This window comes from Lipotes vexillifer, unplaced genomic scaffold (assembly GCF_000442215.2).
Source record: "Lipotes vexillifer unplaced genomic scaffold, Lipotes_vexillifer_v1.1 scaffold1432, whole genome shotgun sequence".
Taxonomy (NCBI): Eukaryota; Metazoa; Chordata; class Mammalia; order Artiodactyla; family Lipotidae; genus Lipotes; species Lipotes vexillifer.
In genome coordinates this window covers 55,711-68,962 of record NW_006795398.1, presented here as the reverse complement: position 1 = coordinate 68,962, position 13,252 = coordinate 55,711, and the positions used below count along the sequence as shown (strand labels likewise).

Sequence of the window (13,252 nt, the reverse complement as noted above, 5' to 3'; positions counted from 1 at the left end):
TCAATGCTGTGCTTTAAAAAGACTTTTCCTATGTCAGTGTAAGAAACAAAATAACAACTCAGAAAACTTTAAAAAGTAATGATTTATAATAATTTGCTTTTAAATTTTATGTTTGAGGACTAGCAATAAATTATTCCATTAACTGGACTATACCTTTGGTTACTCCGACGAACATAGTTGTCACCATCAATTGGCTTTCGGTAAGTAGTAAGTGCTTCATTAAGTTGTTCTTCAATCAAGTCAACATATTTTGAATTATATTCCTAGAAGATAATATTGTTTTAATTATATATCATAACAACATTCACTAAATTTTTAATAGGTACCTAACAAATATTTGGAAGCATAAATATGAGAAAAATGAACATCTGTTCAGGAAATTTAAGAAATTTTTGAAAAGAGTAGATAGAACAAGGTATTATGAATGCGAATGTTCTATCACATCCATACCTATAAGCTTTCTGCTTATACGCTTTTCCTCATTTTCAATTAATATTTTAGGGTCCATACAAGTAAGCTAAAAATTTTTTTGTCATATATGAATTCCTGTCCCCATTAAAAAAAAAAAAGGAACAGCTTTTTATTTATTTGTTTGTTTATTTTTGGCTGTGTTGGGTCTTCGTTGCTGCGCACAGGCTTTCTCTAGTTGTGGCAAGTGGGGACTACTCTTTGTTGCAGTGCGCGGGCTTCTCATTGCGGTGGCTTCTCTTGTTGCAGAGCAGGGGCTCTAGGTATGAGGGCTTCGGTAGTTGTGGCATGCGGCCTCGGTAGGTGTGACATGCAGCCTCAGTAGTTGTGGCTCACAGGCTCTAAAGCACAGGCTCAGCAGTTGTGGCGCACGGGCTTAGTTGCTCCGCGGCATGTGGAATATTCCCGGACCAGGGCTCAAACCCGTGTCCCCTGCATTGGCAGGCAGATTCTTAACCACTGTGCCACCAGGGAAGTCCCAAAACTAGCTTCTTAATATTAAACCCTGAAGATATTCACTAGAAATTTTAAAAGGAAATTAACTGAGTTCTACCATTTTAGCACCGTTTGGTAAGAAACAATCTCTCTCTCTTTAAATCAGGTCAAATGCAAAACATATTTCCAACTAAAACTTGGAAAATTTCTAGTTGAATTCTTTAAACCAAGACAGTCAATCACACCACCATCTTTATTGCAAAGATCTCCACTTTAATCTGTTTAGAAGGAACTGGTAGAAACTCTGAAAAGCAATTTGGCAGTATTTATCAAAACTTTACATTCACATACTTTTTGACTCAACAATTATACTTTAGAAATTTGTTCAAAAGATATACCTGCACAAGTATGCAAAGATATACATGCAAGAATATCCAACAAACACTGTTTACAAAACTAAAAAAGTTGGAAACAGTCTAAATGCCCATAATACAGGAGTGATTATAAAAATTAGGGTACATTGCTATAATTTACTATGCAGCCATTAAAGAGAATTAGACAGCTCTAAATGCACAGCTCTGAAAAGATCTCTTAGATATACTGCTAAACAAAAAAATTAAATACAATTTTATTTAAAGCTGTGAATGGATTCATTTGTATTTTTATATGAAGAATATATACTTATAGATGTACAAAACATCTTTCAGTGCATACAAAATATTAACAGACATTATCTTCAGAAAAGACAGAAAAAGGGGGCAAGGAGACATTTTTCATTTTAAACCATTTTAGACTACTTAAATTTGGTGGGTTACCTTAACTCCCTACTTAGAGACTCTAAAAACTTACTTTTCCTGCTTTTCTTTTAGGTTCTTTACTTTGCAAAAGTAATACAAGATTTTAATTATATTATGAGCATACCAAATTTCTACTACTGCTACTACAACCACTATATTACTCTATATACTATACTACCACAAGCTCCTCTATACATGAACATCTCAGTACAAAAATTCTAATTAACGAAGGTATTTTGAGCTTTATGCAGGAATAGTTACAGTCACATGGTATTGCTTGGTTAGTCTTTTGACCAGTGGTATCCATGTGGAAAACACTAGCAAAGTTGAGAGGTATGGTTTATAGCTATGAAATGCACTGAGTTTCTGATGTGGATCATCTTGAGGATTCTGCCCAAAAAGGACCTACTGGAGGAGCAAGAAGACCACAAATGAGGGTGAACCTCTAGCTACTAGGAGGTATTGTAAGTAGGCAGCCAGAGGAGCCACTGATCCAGTCAAGGGAACTGCAAATGAGAGAGCCCCAGAATGAGGTCTTCGAGGAATTCATGAACATAACCCTCGAGTAAAAGAATCAACATCTGAAATCTGCCCCGCTCAAAGCTAACAACCCCAGATAACAGTTGCATCAGTTGAGTAAGACTGTCCATGACCCTGTACCCCCTCCTCCTCCTCCTCCTCCTGCTCTAAAGCTGGAGAGGCTCCAAATTTGCACCTGGTAAATGGGGAGGAGATAAATAACAGAGTGATGAAATGAACCATATCCTCCCTCCATTGCAGGTTTCTAAGTCTATACCAAGCCTGGGCTAGGGATGAAAGTTTTAAATTGAATGAGTGAATTTTCAATATTATTCAGGCCTGGATGCTTTATTACCTAGAAAAAGAGACAGTCTCAACTTCATCTTGGCATGCTGCAAGCTACTGGGAGGAAATCAAGTATAGTGGAAAGAGCATGGGCTTTGGAATCAAAAAGTGCCCCTGCTCTGTTATTTTCAAGCTCTGTGACCTAGGATAAATTAGTTTACTCATCTTAGCTTCCACATTTTCATTCACAACATAGAAATAATACAAAAACATTTCACAGGGTTGCTGTGAGGATTAAGTGAGGTAATACTTGAAAGGCATTAAGTTTAACTGTAGGCAATCACTAAGTTAGTTCCCCTCCATTTCTCCCTTTCTCTAATTTGAGAGAGTAGACTATACTGTCTTTATTTTTACATCTCACATTTACTGCCTAACTAACTGCAATTCAGCATCTGTTTATAACTTGTTACTGAAATTGCTCTAGCAAAATTCACCAATGACTGGTCACCTTCAACAGGCTTTTTTTCTAGTGTTCACCTTACCTGACCTCTCTCAAGAATATATACCACTGGCCTCTTCCTCCTGAAGCATCCTTTAGTGAAGCCACGCTGATAATTTTTTCCTCTGTGTCCCTGTCCTTTTACTACCCTCATGAAGGCAGAGTGTTCGGGCTTCCCTGGTGGCACAGTGGTTAAGAATCCGCCTGACACGAGTTCGAGCCCCGGTCTGGGACGATCCTACATGCCACAGAGCAACTAAGCCTGTGAGCCACAACTACTGAGCCTGCGCTCTAGAGCCCGTGAGCCACAACTACTGAGCCCGTGTGCCTCAATTACTGAAGCCCGCACGCCTAGAGCCCATGCTCCACAACAAGAGAAGCCGCCACAATGAGAAGCCCGCGCACTGCAAAGAAGAGTAGCCCCCGCTCTCTGCAACTAGAGAAAGGCTGCACACAACAGCGAAGACCCAATGTAGCCAAAAATTAAAAATAAATAAAGTTATATATTAAAGAAAGCATAAAGATTAAAAAAAAAGCAGAGTGTTCTCCAGGGAGCCATTTCCAGTTTTATTTCTTTGTTTTTTACATTTTCCTTGGTGATCTCACTCAATTCAGATTTCAACTACTACGATTCACTGACAACTCCCAAACTTCTATCTTCAGCTCATATCTGAGCTCCAGATGCACATTTCCAAATATTTTCTGGATACTCTCACTTGCCATACAACAGGCAATACCAGTTCAACTTATTCAAAATTCATTATCCTCATTGCTGCAAACCACCTTTTGTAATCACAATCTTTTAATGGTAAGCCATTATGTATTCAGTCATTCAAATCAGAAACCTTAAGTGTCAAGTGGGACCCCTCATTCATTACATCCAATCAGTTCACAAATCCTGTCCATCTTATTTCAAAAATGTCCAGAAAATGTGTCCCTGACTATGGAACCTAATCACCACTGAAGTCCATGCTCTTATCAATTTTGCTTCTAAACTGGTCTCAGTATTCCTAGATTTCTTTACCTTTGATGATCAAACTTCTGCTACTACACTGTGATCTTTTTCTAAAGTATAGTTCTGACTATGAATATTCTTTATACTTGTAAAGATTCCCCCTACTTCCTACAAAATTGAAATCCCTTAGTATGACATAATGTGGCTTATAAAAGCCTAGTTCTAATTCTAATTCAATCTAGTTCTAATTCACCATTCCATCCACACCCCACTTATCCTAGCCCCAACCACACTGGAATACGGCTTTCCTCACAAGACTGTGAAGTTTCAATAACCTATACAGATTTATAATTCTGCCCCCTCATCCTTGAACATCCTTCTTCCAATTTGACTATTTACTCCTCAAGACCACTTCAAATATCACATCCTCTCCTCAGCCTAACATTTTTTTGCTAATCACTAAGGCAGAATCATTAACCCTTCTTCTGTTTCCTTATACATGACACATGATTTTGTTATATCAGTTAACATTTTGTACCTACTATCTGAAAGTGCTGAGCAATTTCCTAATATAATTTGTATAATAAGGTGACCAATCTTATTATGGTAACTAGTTTAAACATCTTCTATTTAGAAAATAAAACTATCATATCTCTCTCTCTCTTTTTTTTTTTTTGGCTGCACTGGGCTTCACTGCTGCACGTGGGCCTTCTCTAGTTGTGGCCAGCGGGGGCTACTCTTCATTGCAGTGTGCGGGGCTTCTCATTACGGTGGCTTCTCTTGTTGCAAAGGATAGGCTCTAGGCATGCAGGCTTCAGTAGTTGCAGCACGCGGGCCCCAGAGTGCACAAGCTTCAGTAGTTGCGGCGTGCGGGCTCAGTAGTTGTGGCGCACGGGCTTAGTTGCCCCACAGCATGTGGGTTCTTCACGGACCAGGGATCAAACCCATGTCCCCTGCATTGGCAGGCGGATTCTTAACCACTGGACCACCAGGGAAGTTCAAAACTATCACATCTTTATTTTAGTTTTCTAATTCACCAATTACTTAAAGACTTCACCAATTACTGAAAGGCCTGAAGCTGTACAGTTCATAGTTATAGTATTTTTTCCCTTTTTTTCTTCCAGTTTTATTGAGATATAATTGACATACAGCACGGTATAAGTCTAAGGAGTAAAGCATAATGATGTGACTTACACACGTCATGAAAGGATCATCAAAATAAGCTTAGTGAACATCCATCATCTCATACAGATACAAAATTAAAGAAATAAAAAAAAATTTTCCCTTGTGAGAAGAACTCCTAGGATTTACTCTCTCGACAACTTTCATATATAACATACAGCTGTATTAATTATATTTATTATGTACATTATATCCCTAGTACTTATTTATAACTGGAAGTTTGTATCATTTGACTGCCTTCATCCAATTCCCTCTCTCCCCACACCCCACCTCTGATAACTATAACTATAGCTAAAGTATTTTTTAAAAATGAGAATATCTTATGAAACATGGTTCAATATAAACAATAAATAATGAACTGAAATAATGGAAAATCTGAAAATCATTTACATCAGGATTGATTAATCCATGAGTTTCTAAGATGCTTTGACAATTTACAATGCATTAAATGAAACTGAAGTCACAGTGATGACCACCTTAAAGAAAAGCTAGGAAGTTAACTAATACCTTCAAACTACTCCCTTCTTCCTAGATTTCCCTATTATATACAACAGCAAGAAGTTTGCTCTCAGATTTATGAAAAGTGCACCTTAAAATGAAGTTTAATTAGATGATTATATCTGCTTGGTAGAACTGTTTTTTAATCTTCATTTAGGAAAATTGTTTTAGTTTCAGCTTAAAAGGGGTGTGAAAGGAACCCAAGAATAAAAGAAATGATGGTAAGTAGGGTTGACAAACGATACCAATAGATTATATCAATTAAATTGAAAGCAAAATTTCAACAGAATTTACACAAAATCAATAGTTCTCTATAAAATAACTATAGTTTAAAAAGTGGACAAATATAAATACAAATAATTATACAGAATTTTAAGACTTGACTTCACATGAATCTTTAAATATTTAACTTTTTTAGTTTCAAAATACTGACAATATTTTAAAATTTCTCTAAATTCACAATCTGTTTCCCAAGATAAAAAGATACAAATTGAAACTTATTCAATAGCAAGTTACCTTGTGCCACTTTTCCAACTGTTTTGCTACATAACCCCTTTCATTCAAATAGGAAAACCCTTTTGGAATGGAGAGAAATCTGTAAATTAAAACAGGCAATAGTTTAACATTAAGTCTCACAAAAAATGTTTAAGGAGCTAAAACATCTCAAAGAAAATATGTTTAAGGTGGTAAAAGACTTTAAGAACAGCTCCTTCCTAAAACTAAAAGGTCAATTATTATTCATTGTAATTTCAAATACAAACAAATTTTCATAATCTTTGCAAAAACACATGAATCCAACCACAGTAAAGAAAATGTCATGAAAAGAATGAGGACACATGGAAATGTAAAAGAAACATTAAGAAAAACAATGAAAAGACAGAGTTTCAGTATTAAAGGATGTCCAATATTCTAAAATAGGCCTCTTTCAGAAGTTAACAGCTAAACTCTTTGAGTGCTTCCTTTACAGATTTGAATCCAGCTTTAATACACACTGCCAGAGAGAACACAATAGAAAACATAACTATAAGAATAATTTTCTTAAAATTTACCTCAGGAGGAGAAGCAAACCCTTGTCCCCAAGGTGAGATAAAGCTGGCTTCATCTGAATAAGAGCATGGAGATTGGCCTAAAAGAAATAATTATTAGGCAAATTAATAACTGCATGAAGATAGTAAATTCTCTATTTCTAAAACCACTATATTATATACATTATAATTTCACATAATTTTCTATCAAATTTGAGTTTTAATAAAAATTCATGTCTAAGGGTTTTATGATAAAATAATGAAACTTTACCTTGTCTTCACATGCTTCATCGAGAATATCAAGAGCTTCGGAAGAAATCGTTTTGTTTTTATCATGCAGCTGGGTCACTAGTAATTCAATTCCCCAATTATTGAAGAATTCAACATTAGCTCTCAATAATACTCTTAAATGTTTTGTTGCATACAGCCTGCAGGCCTATAAAGATAAATAAGAACATTAAAAAAAAAAAAAGAAAGAAAGAAACCACCACCCAAACTTCACTATGGACGGTCTACTCAACTTTGTTTTGGGACAGTTCTGCTACTTCAAAAGGGCAGAAAGACTGGAATTGATGGTCTAGCCCTTGATATGAATATTTTTTTAGTCCAAGTAAAGTAAAATACTTCTGTTTCAATCTAGCTGCTTCTTTCCCTTTATATAAAAATATGTGTACTGTATCAAGTTCTTTGGAGGAACTAAAATTTTAAAGTAAACTAAAATTCCATCCCATAGTCTTAGAATTTATAATTAGTTTTACTAGGCCAAAATTTATAAAATACTGAATTAACTGGTTATGAAATATATAGTTTTATTGCCTATGTTATACTCACATCAGTGGCTGCTGTTAAGATTTTGGAAAGTATGACCCTAGCCAATCCATCTCTGCTATAGTCCAAGCTTGAAACAGTCAGTTTCAGCAAGTGATCTTGGTTTTTCAAGGAGCAAAGGTTAAGTAAACTAAAATAAGGATCGAAAATAATGAAGGTTACTAGAACTTACTGTATTGGTTAATTAATTCAACAAATATTTTTAAATTCCTAATAAACAAGCATTTCTAAAAGAAAGCACTTAATAAATATCACATTTTAAAAAAAAGCATCAGAGTAGAGCATCAAGACAGCTCTAATAAAATATTTTTTTGTATTTTAATAAAAACTTACCAAACACTGGTACACAGACTAAAAAGCATGCCCTTTCTGATCACATTAAAAATAGTTTAGGTATATACTGAAACAGAATTTAGGAATGCTCACCATTGAAATACACTGCATTTTTCCAGCATTTTGACTCCATGAGGGTGGCAAGAAAGTGTTCCAATAAATAAAAAGTAGTGTTGACTAAGAGTAGTCAATAAACCATTATTTTGAAGACTTCTTTCAGGTTTCATGCCAGACGAGGCATTGAGCCACTGAACAATATCCTTTACTAGATCTTCTAAGTATCCTTGCCCATCCTGAAAGCAAATACATTACGATATTGCTAGAAAAGGACTTAGTGCCTACAATTAGAAAAATCAACTCTAATAAAGTCCAAAAGATTTAATGATAATGATGAAGTTACTAATAACAGATATCAATCACTGAGTATCTGTTGTTTATAATCCCATTCAACACAGTGCTGCATGAGATGGTATTATTTTCCATCTTACAAAGAGAAAACCAGGTCTTCTAGAAGGCAAATTAATTGTCCAAAGTCACGTAAATAGCTAGTGACTAAGTCAGGATAAAAATCTAGGTTTGGTCTCATTCTCGATGTTTCTAAATATAGCTTATGCCTCTTCAGAAATAAAAGGAAGGGGGCAAATTCAGTGAAAAACGTTTACTCTGGAAAATATACAAAGTGCTTATTACCTCTTCAGACTCAAGAAGAAATTCTGTAAACTGGCAGCCCACAACTGTGAGCTGCTTGGACTTGGCAAAATCCAGATCCAGATTGGCATATAATTTACTGCTGGGCTTGTAAAAATAAAGTAGCCTTCGTACAAACCTAAGATCAAAATAAAAAATCAGCAACAAAGTAATAAACCAAATAATTCTTCTAGAATCTTAACCACAACTTATGATATAATAAGGTTTTGAATATGTTTTGGGTTTAAACCATCGAGCTAAATGGCAAGAAATTTAATAAACACATTTGGTACATTCCACACACAAACCAACCATAATAAACAACAAAAAATCCCCTTCATTATAAAAAATATTTTTGTGAAATAAGAGTTTTATGGTGAGATGCCTGACAGAAATAGTGGAGAAGAAAGATGGTAGCAGGAAAAATGCAGATATAACATAGCTAGAAGATACAGTTGGAGAAATATGAGGAAGCCACCTGGATATAAATTTTCATTCTTTTTTTTCTTTTCTTTTGAAATGCACACATTTTATTTTACTATCAGGTCTTTTTTTCTTTTCAACTCTCTTTTAATCCAGAATATATACATTTTTTTCTACTGTACTTTCTCAAGAACTTTGTCCCATGGCTCTATAAAATAATCTTATACTAGATAATTGTAAGCAAATGTTACCACACTATGATTTTATCAGTTTTTCACAATTAGGCAAAAAAGTCAACCATAAAAGCTCCAGGTAAAATTTAAGCAACTGAATTTATAAAGCAATGGATGATATTTCAATGTTATAATTTTCAATATGTTCTAAGCTTCCATGGAATTTAGTTCAATTTAATTTTGAGCACTACAATCCAATCTAATAAAGGTGCCAGATCCAGAAGTTGGAGAAACAAAGTTGAATGAGACTTCACCTCTGTTCTCAAGGAGTCTGAAAAGTTAGTGCTATGTTTACCCCAATGTAATTCTTATGTTCTATATATTTCTCAAAACTTAATACAGATATTAAGTATCACTGAGTAGATGAATATAATCAATTATAATGTCAATGATATAAGCTTCTCAAAAACATGAAGTAAAGCCCCTCTTATCTAATGAGATCAACACTGGTGGTTGGTTAGTCTAAACTCAGAAGGTGTAAAAATGCATGGGGTACTAGAAAAGAGCACAATATCCTGAAGCACTGTGTATGCTATAAACATTAGCATGTTTTATGGAAGGTGTGGTTGGTTACAAGGAGTGTAAAAACGAAGAAGAATGAATAACCCTTCAAAGTCAGATTCAAAAGTAGAATTGGAATATTTAAAATGGCCATCATTTCGAAAGGGAAACACTATGCCCTTATGTCATTCTCATACATTAGGGCTAAGATAAGTACATGGCTGATATTCCTCGATTTGAGAAACTTTAATCTCAAGTATTTCATTTGTTCCAAAACTAAAACCAGAATGTAAATAACCAGAAAAAGAATTCACTGACGCTTTTTGGTTGTAAAATACAAACTATATATAAAAATATATATATGTACCTACTGAATACCAACTATTAAAATGTCTGTATGTATCTTTAAAACATCAATTATTACTTTTAGTAGGTATCAGGCATAATATAATTCAAATCTAAGTTCTTTAAATGCAAAACAGTTCTTACATACCTGTGCAACTGTTCATCTTTATAGTTTCTTAGATTTACATTTGGCCACTAGAAAAACATAATACGTTATATTATGTATTTATCAATTCCTAAACATATAATTATGATGAAGTACAATGAATAAGAAAATGAAAACAATCAAGCCATTACCAAGAAGTATCCTATCATACCTTAAGAATGGTCCCTATAAGATTCCAATTCCATTCAAGATTCTCTTTATGTTGAAGGACTTGGCTGTCTCTAAGGTTCATTAAAAGAGCTTCCTCTGTATCCTAAAATCACCAGAAAGTAATATGAAAAATTAAGACAAATTGGCCTCACATCAAAAAACTAACTTCAAATTTTAAAAACAAAATGGAAGGTTTTTCATTTAAGGAAGATTATCAAGATTCTCTAACTTGAAAAAGTTAGAAAAACACAGCTCCACTGCCTAGTCATTATAAAACTTAGGAGCCTTCTGAAAATCCATATGCATGAATAAAACTGCAAACTCAAGCATGTATGCCTACTAAAATACAGTGGTTAAGAATTAGGAAATTAAATTGAAAATTGCATCTTCACATCAGTACCTTAAGAACAAATATATCTTTCTGAACTCGGAGATACTGATCCCGTTTCTGGTGTGTTGCAATTGCTTTCTGAATAATGTGATCTAAATGAAGGCTATAAGGCTTAGGTCCTCGTTTCTTCATTTCATGGAAGCGTTTTAAACAGTTCAAGGCTGCACTGGCTCGCCTAATGAGAAAAAAATTAGTACAATTAATACAAGGCTAGCGTAATTTTAAAGAGACCACTTTGGTAGATTATTCTATTAAAATTTACATAAATCCATGCTAGAGAGTGTTACTAAAAAGTAAATTATCTAACCAAATTTGGAACCACAAAGAAAAAAAACAAGAACACTGCTGATTTGTATGAAGAAACACTAATTATTTAGATTCAATGAAACATACCTACTAATCTTTTCTTCTATGGTGGTGGGTACTTTTGGTATGTTAGTTTTAAGAACTCCTTCCTCAAGGTCAGAACCTAGTGACCTTACTTTCTTATTAAAGTTTTAAAACTCTGCTTTTCACATTTAAGTCCTTAATCCATATGAAATTGATTTTTGTTTATGAGGTTGGATAACCAATGATTCCAGTATCAACTGAACAGTCTCTATTTTCCCCACTAATCTGCAACTGTAAATGGGATCCTTTTAAAAATTATTTTATTTTGAAAATTAATTAATTATTTATTTTGGCTGTGTTGGGTCTTCGTTGCTGTGCACGGGCATTCTCTAGTTGCGGCGAGTGAGGGCTACTCCTCATTACAGTGCACAGGCCTCTTACTGCTGTGGCTTCCCTTGTTGCAGAGCACGGGCTCTAAGTGCACAGGCTTCAGTAGTTGCAGCATGCGGGCTGAGTAGTTGTGGCTTCTGGGCTCTAGAGCGCAGGCTCAGTAGTCGAAGTGCATGGGCTTAGTTGCTCCGTGTCATGTGGGATCTTCCCAGACCAGGGATCGAACCCGTGTCTCCTGCATTGGCAGGTGGATTCTTAACCATTGTGCCACCAGGGAAGTCCCTAGAAATTATTTTAAATTCCCTTTTTGTGGTGCATAAAATACAGTTTTCTAGAATTTGGTAGCGATCAAGTCTCAACTTAAGAAATTCTGGTAAATACAAATCAGATTTAAAATTTAAAAACCTTAGGATGTGTCCAGATTAGCAAGTACTTATCAGTAAACAGCTTACCAAGCTAAAAAAATCATTCTTAGATTATTACTGGAATTTTGAAGGTAAATTTGAATTCCTGATGAACACTAAATACCATGGCCATAATCTGACCCAGAGAGTTCAGGTCTACCAGGCTTTGGGAAAGTACATTTTCCCATCAAGAAACTACTAAAATAAAAGTTGAATGCCACCACTAGCGATGTTAGCTTAAGAGTCAGAACTGATGGTCCTTAATGCCCTCAGTTTATAATACAACTTCAGTCTGTTAAATAATAGTATTTTCACTGACAGATTTAAAGCTAATAAAGTATTATTTATTTATAGTGAGGTCCTTATGTGTACTTTTGAATTAATAAAGCTAACTAAACTTTTGAGAAATGTATTATAACTTAACAAAAATTCCTAGTTCTGAATAGCTAATGAACTACATTTCAAAACATTACAAAAAAAATAATGAAGCCTAAATATATAAATTCCAACTTTCTTTTTCCAACATTTTTAACCACACATACAAAAGAATACACTGTTAGTCTCTGTGCTTTAATTTGAAATAATTCAGACATTGAAAAAGAGACTGAACTGTTGCTCAAAACATAAAACAGTCCAAAATACTCTCAATCCCAATATTTTTGCTGATCTGGTAGAAAGTTTACGTCATTGTCCAGAAACATGCTAGAAAAGGTTGATTTTACTAAACTAAAATACTCTGTAGCCTAAAATACAAATTATTTTTAAAAACTGTTAATTTTCCTCTTATCCAAAGGCTTCCCTAAATAATTCCCAGGCATAACCTATATATACTACTTCCTTATTAAGAAGATAAGGTCATCTAAGTGGGTATTAAATATACAGGCACAAGCTTTGCTAGAGCTCTGATACTTACAGTCTCTTTTCCTTAGGGATATCAAAGGATGCAGCCATATTCATTAGGGTTGGCAGGCAGTGCAAATGATGGCTATGTGAATGAGGAAGAATTGTGTTTGCCTAAAATGAACCATAATATTTTTGAAAAAGATTATTTTATGTTACAGATTATCCACAGATATAATGCTAAAAGGTTTTACTCATGAATTATTCATTTTCTAATATATACTTATAGCTAATTTTTATCTCATCTACTTTCAACAAGGATGAGCTATCACAAATATAAAGATACAGGCTCGTATTATGTTAATAAAACTCTAAATTTCATACATCCTTTATTATAACATTAAATTATAATTTTAAGTGGTACCCAATTAAACTCACTTCTTAAATAATCTAAAAGGACTATATGTCAAAACTTGGATCCAGTGTTATAATGTTATGTTAAAAGTAGCATTTAGGGCTTCCCTGGTGGCGCAGCGGTTGAGAGTCCGCCTGCCGATGCAGGGGACAC

General features: G+C 34.4%; 1 protein-coding gene across 3 annotated transcripts in view; it reads right to left on the bottom strand.

Annotated features, from left to right (window-relative positions):
• RICTOR (RPTOR independent companion of MTOR complex 2) overlaps positions 1–13,252 on the bottom strand; it is a 78,965-nt gene that overhangs the window by 22,896 nt on the left and 42,817 nt on the right. For all 3 annotated transcript variants that reach the window (XM_007467609.1, XM_007467610.1, XM_007467611.1), the window contains 11 exons: positions 12,758–12,858; positions 10,730–10,895; positions 10,331–10,432; positions 10,162–10,208; positions 8,515–8,650; positions 7,918–8,117; positions 7,495–7,621; positions 6,935–7,099; positions 6,688–6,764; positions 6,155–6,233; positions 154–263 (listed from right to left, as the gene is read on the bottom strand). In XM_007467609.1, coding sequence (XP_007467671.1) covers positions 154–263; positions 6,155–6,233; positions 6,688–6,764; positions 6,935–7,099; positions 7,495–7,621; positions 7,918–8,117; positions 8,515–8,650; positions 10,162–10,208; positions 10,331–10,432; positions 10,730–10,895; positions 12,758–12,858 — 1,310 coding nt within the window. The remainder of the gene's footprint in view (positions 1–153; positions 264–6,154; positions 6,234–6,687; positions 6,765–6,934; positions 7,100–7,494; positions 7,622–7,917; positions 8,118–8,514; positions 8,651–10,161; positions 10,209–10,330; positions 10,433–10,729; positions 10,896–12,757; positions 12,859–13,252) is intronic.